The following is a 13,340-nucleotide window of genomic DNA, read 5'->3' on the forward strand; positions in this document are numbered from 1 at the left end:
AATTTAAAAAAAAAAAAAAAAAAAAAAAAAAAGACAGGAGGAAACAACCTGAGTACTTTATTGGTATCACCTACTGTCTCCTTCATAGCAATGAATCGTGTTATGAACACAACATTCCCTACGTGACGATTGCAAAGTTATAAACAAGGTAATGCTATTTTATCTGGTGGCCAAAAGGAAAAATGTCATTCCTACAAACAGTTCCTCTTATTTTCCGACCAGCTCCTCCAGCAAATACTTTGGATGAAACAGAGCACACTGAGAGTTGATGATCCTTCATAGAAAACATTCTGTCAACAGCATCCTGATCTTTAAATCTAGTGACTATTAGCTTAAGTGTCCATGAATGCAGCTGCCACAGCGGTTAAATGAGAAGAAATATCTATTGACATAGCCAAAGCTGAACATACATAGAACTCTACATATTAAACTCTCTACCCTGAATTTAATCTAGAAACAATGCAGCCACTAGAGCCATTGGGAAAACAAGTACCATGTTGGTCATGGCCAGTGAAGCTTAAAAGAAAATGTTAGTTTTTATTGCCTAAAATATTCAGCATTGAATACCAACAGTAACTCCAGAATAGTAATGAAGTACTTCAAAATGCAAACAAATAAACAAAAAAAAAAAAAATACACACTGTAATCCCTCCTAAGAGGGGTGAAAAGACATTGTTTTCTGTTACAATATCAGGATGAAAATCACAGGTCCACCAATACAAAATAAAATGAAAAACTTCCCTCTAAAGGAGATCTAGAGGTTAGTACAGCCATGAGCAAAAGTGAGGTGATTGCAAAATTGATTGCTTCTCTTTACACACATTCAAAATATCCTTCCTGCCCTGGCTGCAAATGTATTCCCACTAAGAACAGGAAAAAAATCAGCTCTTCTTTCCCACCATCCTTCAAGCTCCCGGACTCTTCCACTTCCTTCTATACTACTGGGCTATTCCAAAAGAAAGGTGAAAGATCTGCAGAACACTATACAAGCTGAGAGCTTAAATCCACAAGAGCTGAGTAAGCAGCTTCTGGCCACTGATGCCACTTCCTTCATCTCAGAGCTGCAGTCAGTCACCCAAGACAAGGAACGGTTTTAGTATGAGAGCTTCAGTTTGAAGCTTCTCAACAGCAACTTTCTGTATTTTAGGCTAATTTATTATCTTTTCCATTAGGCAATAGCTGTTGCAGATTTCACTGCTGGGCACCTAATTCTCCCCACTCACTGCAGGTAACACAGGTGCCTCCAGCCTCGTTCAGTTCCAAGACTCATGTTTGTACATGTTTGAGAGACTCAGACTCCAAGACTCATGTCTGTACTCCTGGCCTGTACACGTGGCAGTGTCACGCACCACTGCTACCAAGTCACTCTGGGGACTGGCCCGTATCCGCCTCCTTTACGGAAGAGAAATGAAGAAGCATGAAGAAGTGTGAAGAAGCATCACCAGAGCTAGGAAGGACCCACAGCAACTGACAAGGGTCACAGAACATAGAATTCCCAGAAATACTATGAGCAACCTGAGCTGCAACATGCACACCTAACATGTTGCCTGGAATGATGCACAGAACAGACATGAACTGCATGAACTTCTTTCTGAAAACTCTCCCACAGTGCAGCAGCAGTGAGATACGCCTCTCTCCTTCTGTCAGGCTATAGTATCTCCTTTGGTTTGTCAGGCTCATTTAGGGAGCTGCCTTGGAACAAGGTGAGATTTCTCGAGTTCTAATACAGAAAGCGTTCAGAAAAAAAATAATCAAAAGAAATAATAATAATAAAAAAAAGACATTTTATATCCATCAATATCGTCATTTATCGTCATTATATCCGCACCTGATTGGTATTTTACATAAAATCAGTCCTGGAGCAAAGAGTTCTTAAATTGGAACCTGGAAAGCAGAGGACAATTCTAATGAGATGGAGTAGGGAACATTGTACTTTTGGTATACTTAGCTGGCTGGCAAGGACAAAAGAAAGAAAAGTAAGCCTAAAGAAGGAAAAGTGAAGGAGGAAGAAAAGAGAATTAGACCAAAAGTAAAGACATTTAAATTGCAGTGCACAGAACAAAGCACACAGTTGGTAAACAACCTACATGGCTAGGTTAACCGTGTTCCTACTAACACTGCTAGCTTCCTCAGAAAGCTTCAAGTGACATTTAGGAAATAAGACATTTGATTTTAAAGGCACTTTTTTTTTTTTTCCTATGGAGCCAATGTGTCAAAATTAAATAGCACAAATACTTGAACAGTCTTTTTAACAGCCCAGTAGTAGCAACGCTTCTTTTGGTGAACTGCTTGAAGCACTAGAAGAACAAGAAAAAAAAACACCTTGAGAATTAGGTCTGCACTGTTGAAATATTTCACCTATATGAAGAGAGAAACAAAACAAGTTTTTGGATTTTTTTTTCCCCTAATACAACCAGATTTTAAGGCAGTTGAGACGCACTTTGGAAAGTGGCTTGTAAATGGTGCAACATACACATCCCTAGAAGTCATGTATCAATGAAATACAGTCTACGAAACAGTCTACAAAAATGTCAAAGTTCCTAAAAGTTGTTTGGGTCTCTACAGACATAGTCTTTTCTCACAAGACTGATGAGATGGTTCAGATTACTATGTGTAGGTACCGAGTGCTATTTTGGACACTGATGGATCTGAGGCATCCCCGTAGCTTGCCAGATGCAATATTGGACTTAGAGGGGACAATTCTAGAGCTTGAGGTCACCCAGGATAGAGCAAGCATCACAAACTGGGTCTTAACATGCATTAATTGCAAGTGAATTTAAAATGCCTTCACCAGAAATTGAGGCATATATTCTTTTTATCATATTGAAACAGATGTAAAGAGATAAGCTCAAACAAACATCAAGTGCTCCACTTGCTAAAAAAACAGCGTTTGAAGCACACAGATGCTTGCTTACTTCTATAGTGGAAGTTCATTACCAAGTTCTATGAAGTCAAGCCAAAACTCATTCTCCTACAAATAAAAAAGCATATAAGAAAAAATATGCAAATTTATGCAAAGATATTACCAAAGAATAACATCTATGATCAAATCCAGTCAAAAAAAAAGGGGGGAGCAAACTTATGTTTTTCCTCTTTACCTACACAGAGACCAAACCTTAGCCTTTTAGCTAACAGTAGCATTTGCAAATTTATAATGAATTGAGATGGAAAAGACGATCGAAAAGTTCAATAAATTTTCTGATTTCCATAATGAATCTTGACAAAGCTCTTAAGAAATGCTTGCACTGCTTTAAAATAAACAGACAACAAAACCCACATACAAGAGCATGTACCATAAAGTTTGAAAAATATTCTGCATATCCAATTGATGCTCAAATATTTCAGCACATTTCTGGAAGTGCTTAATCCCTCCCCTCTTTCCCTAAGTCATCTTCCACCCTCATACATCATATGAATTTGGATTTGGTTTTGCTCCTACCATCAGCAGAAGCTTGACCATTTATATGACTAAGAAAAATAGCCTGGCCTCATCACTCTGGATTCCCAAACTATTGGTAAGGTTTGCTGAACTAATCTAATTATTCTGCAAAAGGACTGAATGACTTTTCAGATAGACTTTCCAGAATTTCACCATGATTCAATCTCACCAAATGAAAGCACCTGAAAACCTGGCAGATGTAAGGCTGTGAGTACAATTATAAATTTATACTGCAATTTATTATATACAGTGACTTCTCATTTATTTCCTGAGCCCTCAAATCTATCTAGTCTTTAAATGTAAAGAATTTATAACCATGTTCAATATTTCCTTGTGTTTATTCAAAATGGCTTCAAAAGTTTTAAGCCGTGTATAAATCTAGCCAATCAACATTTGTTGATTGAGCAATTATTTAAACTGATAGAGTTTTCCTAATGGTTTTATTTTCCTCTGTGCTTGATCATAACAACAACAGAGAGAAGGAATTGTCTTTTTGTTCTCAAAACCCAGGAGTTACTTCTCCTTCCTTCCTGTATCAGGACAAAAGTAAGATGTCTGAGATTTCCCACACACACACACACCAAAAAAAAAAATTAATAGGAAAAAAGGACAAAGAGTGACAGAGACGAAGATGGACGTCAAAACAAAAATGGCCCAGGACTCAGGGTGTTCAACCAAGATGTGAAAGGTAAAGGGTTAAATTCAGATCCTCTGCCTGACGTGGGCAGGTATGAAGGAAAAGGGTTAAACCCTGGATGATTCTCCTAACCACTCACTGTAGTTCTGGTGTGGATCAATCCAGCTTTTGCTACAAGTAACACTGCTGTAGCTTATGTAAGTATCAGTCTGGTGTACACTAGCCATGAAAATTGTTTACCCTGCTTTTCAAGTATTACAGCTGGAATGAACTCCCTGGTGTCACCATGCCCGCACAAGGCACAATCACGCGGGTTCCCACATCTGTGCCAAGAACCCCTTTGAGGATGTGCTCTTACAGTGCTTCAGAATTTGATACAGTCATATGAGGGAAAAAAAAAAAAAAAAAAAAAAAAAAAAAAAAAAAACATTTTGGCTTGGAAGATGTTTTGTCAGAAACAACTGACATCTAGTATCTGGGAGGAACATTCTCAGCAAACAGACCCTCCGCATCCCAAATTTCTAAGATTTATGGTATTATCAAAAAATGCTCCAACTTGCTCAGAGGCATACATTGTTTTATTAGCATATTTTTGTAGACATTCTGAGATAGTTCACCCATACACAAGGGAATGCAAGACATTCAACTATTTTAGATCCACACTACATGGGATGGTAAATGACATTAGCCTCTTCCTGTTATGGATGTAAACAAGAGTCCTGTAACTACCAAGTTTTGCCATTTGTAAGAGGCAGAAAGCAAAAGAAAAATAATATTAAAAAAAAAAAAAAAAAGACAAAAACCCTTTCAGCAGGCTGCAGGGTAGTTGCAAAACCATTCTGTTGAGCTCTCTGGCACTGTTGCTGACATGACCTCTGAAAGCAGTCTTCTCAGTAAGAATGACAAGAAAATCTCCACGTTACCTATCAGGTTGCTGTTTCAATTACCTATCACACTGAGCGCTTATGTTATTCTGTTACTTGCAATTTTCAAAGTGTGTAAAAGAAAATCAGTTCACAGTATATGCAACAAGCACAGGCATCTTTTCCACTCCAAATGGTGTTTTTGCACCTGTAAAGGAACACATTCACACTGAGAACAAATTACAGCGGTATGGCAGCCTTAACCACAGCAGCCTGAAACAATGCAGCATCAAAACAAATGCAACATTAAGTACCTGAAGTCGAGATTAGCTGAACAGGCAGGATAGCATAGCAAGCATGTGCTCATGTTTGAGCATTCTACACAACCAGCCACTGTCTGAGCTTTGAAACCCTTGTACCAGTTGTGGGAGGATGCACTGATGAGTCAGGGCCAAGATGAATATTTTACACAATTTTGTCTTGCTCTCGTTCATCAAAAATATCATAGGTAAAAAAAAGGTGGCCATTCTAAATCACAAACAGCAAACTACTCGGTTTCTTTTTCAGCAATGAAAAGTGCAAACCCATTTACCTTCTGCAGTTAAGTAATGAAAATACTGTTTTGATGTGCAATAAAGCCCAGCAAGTCATTCAAGGACTAGCTCGAGTGATTGGTAATTCAGTTACACATCCAGCACCCCAAGCACACAAAGCAATCACACGCCGATTTAAGCTAATGAATACAGACCTGAATATCCTTCCCTGATATCAAATAAAAGAGTAGATTAGAGTTGAAATAAAGCACTTCTTGTGCCTGATTCTACCGCCTTTAGTTGAACTGCATGCAACATTTAAGCCCTCAAAAGGTTCTATTGATTTCTCTAAGGTCAGGTTTAGGAAAATGTGTCGGGAGACAGCAGTAGCTAAAGCTGAACCCCACCTCACTGCAGAACAATACACAAATTTCTTGTGAAATTTTGAAGTGTCTCATGAAATAACTAGCAATAGCTAAGCATATTAAGTATTCGTAAATGAAATCAGATTCAGAACAAAATTCATATTCATCTCTCAACTAGAAACTTTAGGGGAAAAAAAAGTAATCTTTCCATAAACTGCCTGATTTGAGAACGTTTCTCAAAACAATGAAAAAAAATAAAAATAAATAAAAAATCAACTGTACAGAATTAAAGACATCTATACCACCCAGTAATCCCATTAAAAACAAACAGTTCTTGAGCGCAGTTATTGTTTTTTGGAGATAACAACATGAATTTGCTCAACATGTCCTTATTTAAAGTCTGCTTTTACTTCTTGTTTAGCTCTTTTAAAATACGCATTCTATATGTTGCTCTGATGCTTTTTCCTAACTCCTTCTTGTTTATCCATAAGGAATTCAATATTGGAAGATGTTAGTTATCTAATTCAAAGCCCTTTTTCAGTTTTAGTAAGGTTACATCTCATATGTACCTGCAGTCAAGGCAGATTTTTCCGTGAACTTAAAGGAAAATGTTAATGTTTCAATACAAATAACAAAGCTATACAAGCCTACATATTTCTTATAAAAACCTGCAGACTTTTACCCTGTACCTCTTCAGAAATCTGTAGTACAGAAGGAATTAATCCCTCATCTGTAGTCTTCTAAAAGCAGATGCCACTGTGTTCATGTTCTCGTAAATACAATGAACAGTTACAAGAATATGGAAAAAATCCTGGTCATTTCAGAAATGAATGTTCCAGTCAATTGTTATATGAGAAGGCCATTTACACATAGACATATAGTCTGATATATACAACTGAAAAGAATACATATTCAGGTATTTATAATAACCTTTAAAATAACAACTTTTCAGAGTTGTTTTCAGCCAGACCTGACGTTCCTTGGCTTCAGCTGTAGGTTGGTTCCAGAATATAGGCATGATACTTCAGTATAAAATATTAGTAATTCATGCACTCAATTCACTTACAGGGGTGAGAATGCTGACTTGAAATGATAAGTTATCTTACTAGTAAGAGCTCCGAGATAATCCTCTTCAGAAAATGGATTGTAGGGCTTAACCAATGTCCTGCTTTTTCTTTATGTGACATCCAAAATGAACTATTTCTCATTATACATATAAAATTATGTACTAATTTACATTTATGCATACACATATGCACAGACATACATATATGCACACATACATTTATGTTTATTGTGGGTTATTTATTCCTTTTAGTCTCCTAAAAATTAGTACAACCAACACATATTTGAGAATTATTAATTTTAAATGACCTTTTCCTAAAACTTTTATTTTTATTTTTTAACAATTTAAGCATGCTTTCACAGAAGGTACTTCATAATTAATTTTACCAATTATCTTATTTTTTTAATGTAACAGTCATAGAATAGCTTTGCCTGTTTAATGTATTTTCAAAGTAACACGTTACCTTATATATATATATCTATATATACACACACACACACACACACACACACACTTCCCCAGTAATGGTCAGCTATTAAAAAAGAATGGTATCTGTTTAATTTGCCTTAACTCTCAACAATATTTGAAATACAAAAAGAGATAAAGTATAAAAGAAATAAAGAAATCAGCAGTATCAGTATTCCTTGATACATTGGCCCTTGGTTTAGGATGTGTAACAAACACTGGATAGTACAGAAGTCCTCTGAATGGCCAAGACTTAAATATATCCCCAGCTACATGCACAATCAACAGCCCTGTTGAAATCAGTGTAAATTAAAGCTTTTATTAGCATAAATGAAGAAAACTTCCTACATTTTCATATATTAAAGATTAATAAAAGCTTACATAAGCATATGAATATATTGAAAAGGCTAACGTACTGGTTGATTTAAGAGTTTGACTGGAATATTTAAGGCTTGATTGATATGCTACTCACAAACTGCTATTAAAAAATTCACTTCAAGGTTTATAAAGATTAAAATATAAATTCATAGTATGTTCAAAAGTGCATGGTAATTTTTTATTTCAGATATATGAACAATATTAATGCAATAATCACGTAATAAAAATCTGAAAAGTCAAGTAGCCAAGCCAACGCTGTCACAATTGTATCTGCCCACATTCTGGACCACATCTGTGTGAAAATTCTCTGCGAGCCAGGAGCAAAGAGGCACAGCAGGAATAGCACTGGCAGAAAATAAACACCCCAGGTTTCTTTAGGTATAACTCTCAGGAGAAGAGGAATGTTTAAGGCTTGCTACAGAGCTTGATTTCAAGGGGAGAGATGTTTTGAGAGCAGCAAAAGCACAAGAGTTCCTATTTTAGGCTACAACCTGGGTAAAACATATCGTTCTATTAAGAAAACCCATTTCATCTTGTCCATTTTAATTACAGGGGAGTACAGAAACTATTTCAGGAGTGCTCACTGAGCCTGAGAAATGTTTCATCATGAAAAAGAAATGGGACAGACTAGGAATATAATTGAACTTAAACATAAGTATTTATTAAAATTCCTCCTTTCCTTCAAATCATTTTCATCATAAAATATGTCTGTGCAAGGTCTATAGCAATTTTAATTCAAATAAACACACCTATATTTGTACCATCACTACCACTATGATTTTTGAGTTATTCTTTAATTATTTTCCTAGGAGTATGCTGCATGCTATTCCTTTAAGGATGCCATCTACAGCATTATATTCCAAAATGGCTGGTAAAACCTTTATTGTGACTCACAAGTTGCAACATGCTAGATATTCATAGGTTTTCAAAGCTGCTGGTTGTAGATATAATGAAAGGATCTAAGGTTTATGCATGAATCAGCATCCTCTTGTCATAATGTCATGGTGCAGTGATCCCTGCAGAGCTGTAAGACTTGATTTAAGACAGAAAAGCTCAACACTGGCTCTTGAGCCAGCAGAATTAAACATCTAAGATCATTCACATATTACAACTATACTGAAAGTACTATGTGAAAAACTTGTTAGAGTTATGGAGGTTTTATAGCACTCCACAGGAAATCTCTCTTTAGGACTCCAGTATCCTTTCAACGTAAAGACATATGAGTACATAACACAACTATCTCTCGTCTGGTTGGTGGACATAAGACGAAAGGATTTCGTCCTCACTAATTTCTTTTCTTCTTTTGACAGAATTAAGAATTTTAAAAAATCCAATGCTACTTACGGTCAGCACTTTTCCAATTAGACTAGACTCAATTACACTTTGCTGAAGGACAATAAAGTCCAATTTCTGGATACCTTCCAATTCTACCCTGTGAATTAACTGCAATGCTTGCTGTACCTTTGCCCCAGCCTTTAAAGGCCAAGGAGGCTCTGTTACAGTGATCTGCTTTGTTAACATGTGCCTTTACATGTGCCGACATTGTAATCCTCTGAATCATCAAGAACTCACAAAGAGGGCCAAGTCTAGCCCATTTCTCTCGAAGGATGCAATTAGAGCAGTGAACATTTCTCTTAATTGTGCCATCAGGCTGCAGAAAGCACTGTCTCTCCATCAAAACCACAAAGCCTCCTAGTGGCATCGCCCTGTGAGGTGGCAAACTGCTATTAGATTCCAACAGCTACTCCTGATGACCTGTCAGCACAGCTTTACCCAGGACTTGCGACAGTACAACAGCCTAAAATGACTGCTTGTTACAAATATGTTGGGTGAGGGAAGGCAACCTACCCACTGCAGCACTATGAAACAGGGAGTCCACCCCTCCTGTGCTGTACCCATCTGCTGATACCTTTAAGTGACTGAGCAGCCACACACCAATTCAAAACCTTCAGCAGTACATGAGCACAGCCACCCTCCCTCCTGCACGTTTAGGAACCTAATTTAAAAACAGTACCAGCAATACAACTTGTTCATCAAAAGACTCCTCGCTCCATGAATAAGCTCAGAGCCATGTGCAGATGATAAGGCTGAAGTTTCCTTGAGATAGTCCCACAGCTTCTTTCTTCTTCCTCACCTATTTTTTGAAGCAGAGGGAACCGCGTGCCCCAGCTTTCCTGTCAGGATGGAAGCTCGTCCTGCCAAGAGCCGTGACGGCCTCCTGCAGACCTGCTGCCCCGTGGGTACACCACGGTGGAAGCGTTCCACTTGGCGATTTTACAAAATGTGGTTGTTGTTCTTAAGGCAGAAAGAGGTCTTTATGTCTTTACTGCTGTTACAGTGTAAGCCTGTCACCGCTCAAGGAAAGCCTCTTGCTGGAGTGAAATACCTGGACAAACACTGAAGCATTTTCAGCTCCATGTTACCCCACATTTCTGTGACCTTCTTTTACATTGCTTAACTGTCGGTCATGCTGGTTTTGGACACAGGTTCTTCATACACTACTCTGAAATAACCACCTGCAGATTTTTCAGTATTTCAAATAACAATGAATCCAAAAGTAGAAAAAGAGGATAAAGAAAATGGATCCTCCTTAACCAGTTGTGCATGCAGGCCTCTGCAAATTTACCAGCCACTGAATTTTGCATCTTGTTTTCAGAATTCCTTTTCCTCCAGCCACACCTTTCTTGGAAGGCATTCAAGGAAATACTAGACATATTTTTGGCATATAGCTCACTAGTTAATTAAAACCAACTGACAAGATAACTTCACTAAACCACCAGTAGCAACTGAGGTGGCTAAAAAGTGAGTACCAGTTCATGTTTTAATTTGGTGCTCTCAGAACGGCTTGACAATGGAAGCCTTGGACAACGTTCAAAGGGAAACCCAAAACGTGGGCAGAAGATTCCCTTCTGCTGGAAGTACATCACTGCAGACTACAGCCTACACGGGTCACCTGCATATTGCAGGAGTTCTGCACGCACATACACACGCACGTGCAAAACTTGCTGGGGCTGGAGAAAATGCAATTGCTCAACCTTTTCAAAGACATGGTCTTTGACACATATATGACATGGTCATGTCAAGACATACTCATCTCTAGTACCAGTGGAAAATAAATCTGTTTTAAACAAAAGATTTTCAGGATTTTGCTCACTACAGAGAATTGAGAAGCACAGAAGACCATCAGATTTTTGCAGAATGCCACGCAGACCACTACACAATACCCTACTTCACCGATGGACCCAATAACGCATACAGCAGATTCAGCTGCGTGTCGTTCTGGTTGCTGGAAACCCTCTTTAGCTGGGGATGGAAGCGTTCCTCTACAGCTCGCAGCGATTACCAGAGCAGCCTCAGTGAGGCTGGTTACACACTCCGACCTTTTCTGACTTGAGCCTTTCCTGAGCTTTCAGCAGCATGCATGAGGATGAGGAAGGTATTAAGGAGCACATCACCTCCCTTATCCCTTCAGTTGTGTGCTACCCCTCATCCATGCTGCTGAAAGCTCCTTAGGTTGCCCTCTTGCACCACCTACCCCAGAGTCTGTGCCCAGAAACCCCTCTTCAACACCGCCTCGCCTATCATAACGTGGTTGAATTTGGGGGTAAAAAAAGTGGAGAGAGAAAAAAAAAAAAAAAAAAAAAAAAGGAAAGGAAAAAAAAAAAAAAAGGCTGCCGAACGGGGGAATTCGGTCTTGCTGGTAAGCAGCGGCTGGATTCAGCACCCTTTGTGAGGGACGGGGGGATGGACAGGGACCGGTCGGGAAGAGGAGCAGAGGGACCGCGCCGCTGGGGGGAGACGGTTCGCGATGGAAACGGGGGCACAGGGGAGGGCGGCGGGGACCCCCGGCCGCTCTGTGAGCCGCTGCCTGCCGCTCACGGCTCTGCCCGCTGCCGGCAGCCCCCGGCCGGGCCGAGGCAGAGCCAGAGGCGGAGCCAGGGCGCGGCCCCGCCGCCCGCCCACGCCGGCCGCCGCCGAGGGGGCTCCGAGGGGCTCGGCGGGGGCTGCGGCCCCGGGGCCCCGGCGCGGCGCAATGGAGAGAGTGGCTCCGAGGAAAATGGCTGACGGCGCACCGCGGCTGCCCGGCGGGATGCGGGTCCGCCCGGCCCGGCAGCCCCGGCTCGGCTCGGCGAGCAGCCGGGCGGGGGCGGCGGGAACCATTTTAAGGCTCCTGCCTCCCTCCCTCCCTCCCTCCCTCCCTCCCTCCTTCCTTCCATCCATCCATCCCCCGGGGCCCCCACACTTTCCCGGTGGCTGCCCCTCGCCCCCCGGTACTCACAGGCGTTGGTGACGGCGAAGCTGTTGGCGACCTCCAGGTTGTCGATGTGCGGCGTGAGCCTGAACTCCGAGGTGGAAAACTGAACCATGCCTACCCGAAACGCACTGTACTCCTGGTCGGCGCCCCTCGGGAACAGCCCCCCTGCAGGGAAACACATGCACACACGCCTCGGTCAGCCCGGCTAGGCAAGGGCAGCGCCGGCACCGCGACCCCCGCGGGGCTCCCCCCGAGCCGGGGGTCGGGGGGCGGCGAAGGGCCGGAGCGGGGCACGGCCGGCAGGAGGAGAGCCGGGCACCTACCGATCTGGATGCTGTTAGAATCCACCCCCCAGATCAGTCCCCAAACCACAGGCGCCAGGAAGACAGAAATATGCATAATCTTTTGCATTTCCAGGAAAAGTAGAGCATCCACGAAGCCACGGAAAAAGCCCTTTCTTCCTTCTCTCCCTCTTCCTTCCTCGTCCTCGGAGCAGCGCTCCTCCTGGGTGGGCAGCCGAGCTCCGAGGCGGGGAGCCAGCCCCGGGGGCAGGAGCGGGATGAAGCCGGTGCCCGAGCAGCCGCCGCCGCTCCGCTGCTGGTCCCGGCTCCGGAAATAAGGCGGGGGGGGGGGGGGGGGGGGGGGGGGGAAGAGGGGAGGGGGAGCGCGCCCGGACCGGCCCTGCCCTCGCGCGCGCGCGCCGGCGCGAGCAAGGAGCCCCGCGGGAACGCGCGCGCGCGGGCACGCTCCTCTTCGCCTCCGCGCTCCCGCGCCGGCAGAATCCAGCACCGCGGATAGCGCCGGGAGGGGCGGGGGGAGGAGGAGGAGGAGGAGGAGGAGGAAAAGGAAGAGGAGGAGAAGCGGGGGCGATCCGTCCCGATCCGGCCGCGGGAGGATGAATGTATATATATTTAACCCAAAATGCTGCTTTTTATTCGTGGGGGTGCTTTGTCCCTTCGTGCGCGTGTCGCTGGGCTTCACGGCGACGCGGCCGCCTCCCAGGTGCAGCACGTCCTTCGGCTGCTGGAACAGAAAAGTTCGGGAGGTGTAAGGCTGCCCAGGAGACCCGTGTATCGGGGGGGTTGTTTCTCAAGGTGGGTCCCGGCTATGTTGGCTGGGCGCAGTACTTAGGGCAAGCTAAATGTAGCCCTGTGCAGCCTGGCACACAGTCTGTGCCAGCATGCACCGCATACGCACGGACACACGGACACACACACATCCTGGAGAAGGACAAGCAGGCTGGCAACACTGTGGCTGTGGCGTTAGATTTGCCATTAACTGACTATTTGCTGGTATATTTTTTAAAAAATGAATTTAGTAACGGAGGAGGAATATTCAT

General features: G+C 42.4%; 1 protein-coding gene across 5 annotated transcripts in view; it reads right to left on the bottom strand.

Annotated features, from left to right (window-relative positions):
* GRIA2 (glutamate ionotropic receptor AMPA type subunit 2) overlaps window positions 1–12,723 on the bottom strand; it is a 92,669-nt gene extending 79,946 nt beyond the window's left edge. For 4 of the 5 annotated variants that reach the window (XR_004750837.1, XM_035326111.1, XM_035326115.1 and 1 more), the window contains exons 1-2: window positions 12,325–12,548; window positions 12,026–12,166 (exon numbers count right to left, since the gene is read on the bottom strand). Coding sequence is in view for 4 of the 5 variants with exons in the window: in XM_035326111.1 (XP_035182002.1) it covers window positions 12,026–12,166; window positions 12,325–12,412 (229 nt within the window). In the remaining variant the exon portion in view is untranslated. Of the gene's footprint in view, window positions 1–12,025; window positions 12,167–12,324 lie in introns of all 5 variants that reach the window. The other variant, XM_035326113.1, reaches the window with a different exon arrangement.
* Between the last annotated feature and the right edge of the window lie 617 nt (window positions 12,724–13,340).

This window comes from Oxyura jamaicensis, chromosome 4 (genome assembly GCF_011077185.1).
Source record: "Oxyura jamaicensis isolate SHBP4307 breed ruddy duck chromosome 4, BPBGC_Ojam_1.0, whole genome shotgun sequence".
In the NCBI taxonomy this organism is placed as follows: domain Eukaryota; kingdom Metazoa; phylum Chordata; class Aves; order Anseriformes; family Anatidae; genus Oxyura; species Oxyura jamaicensis.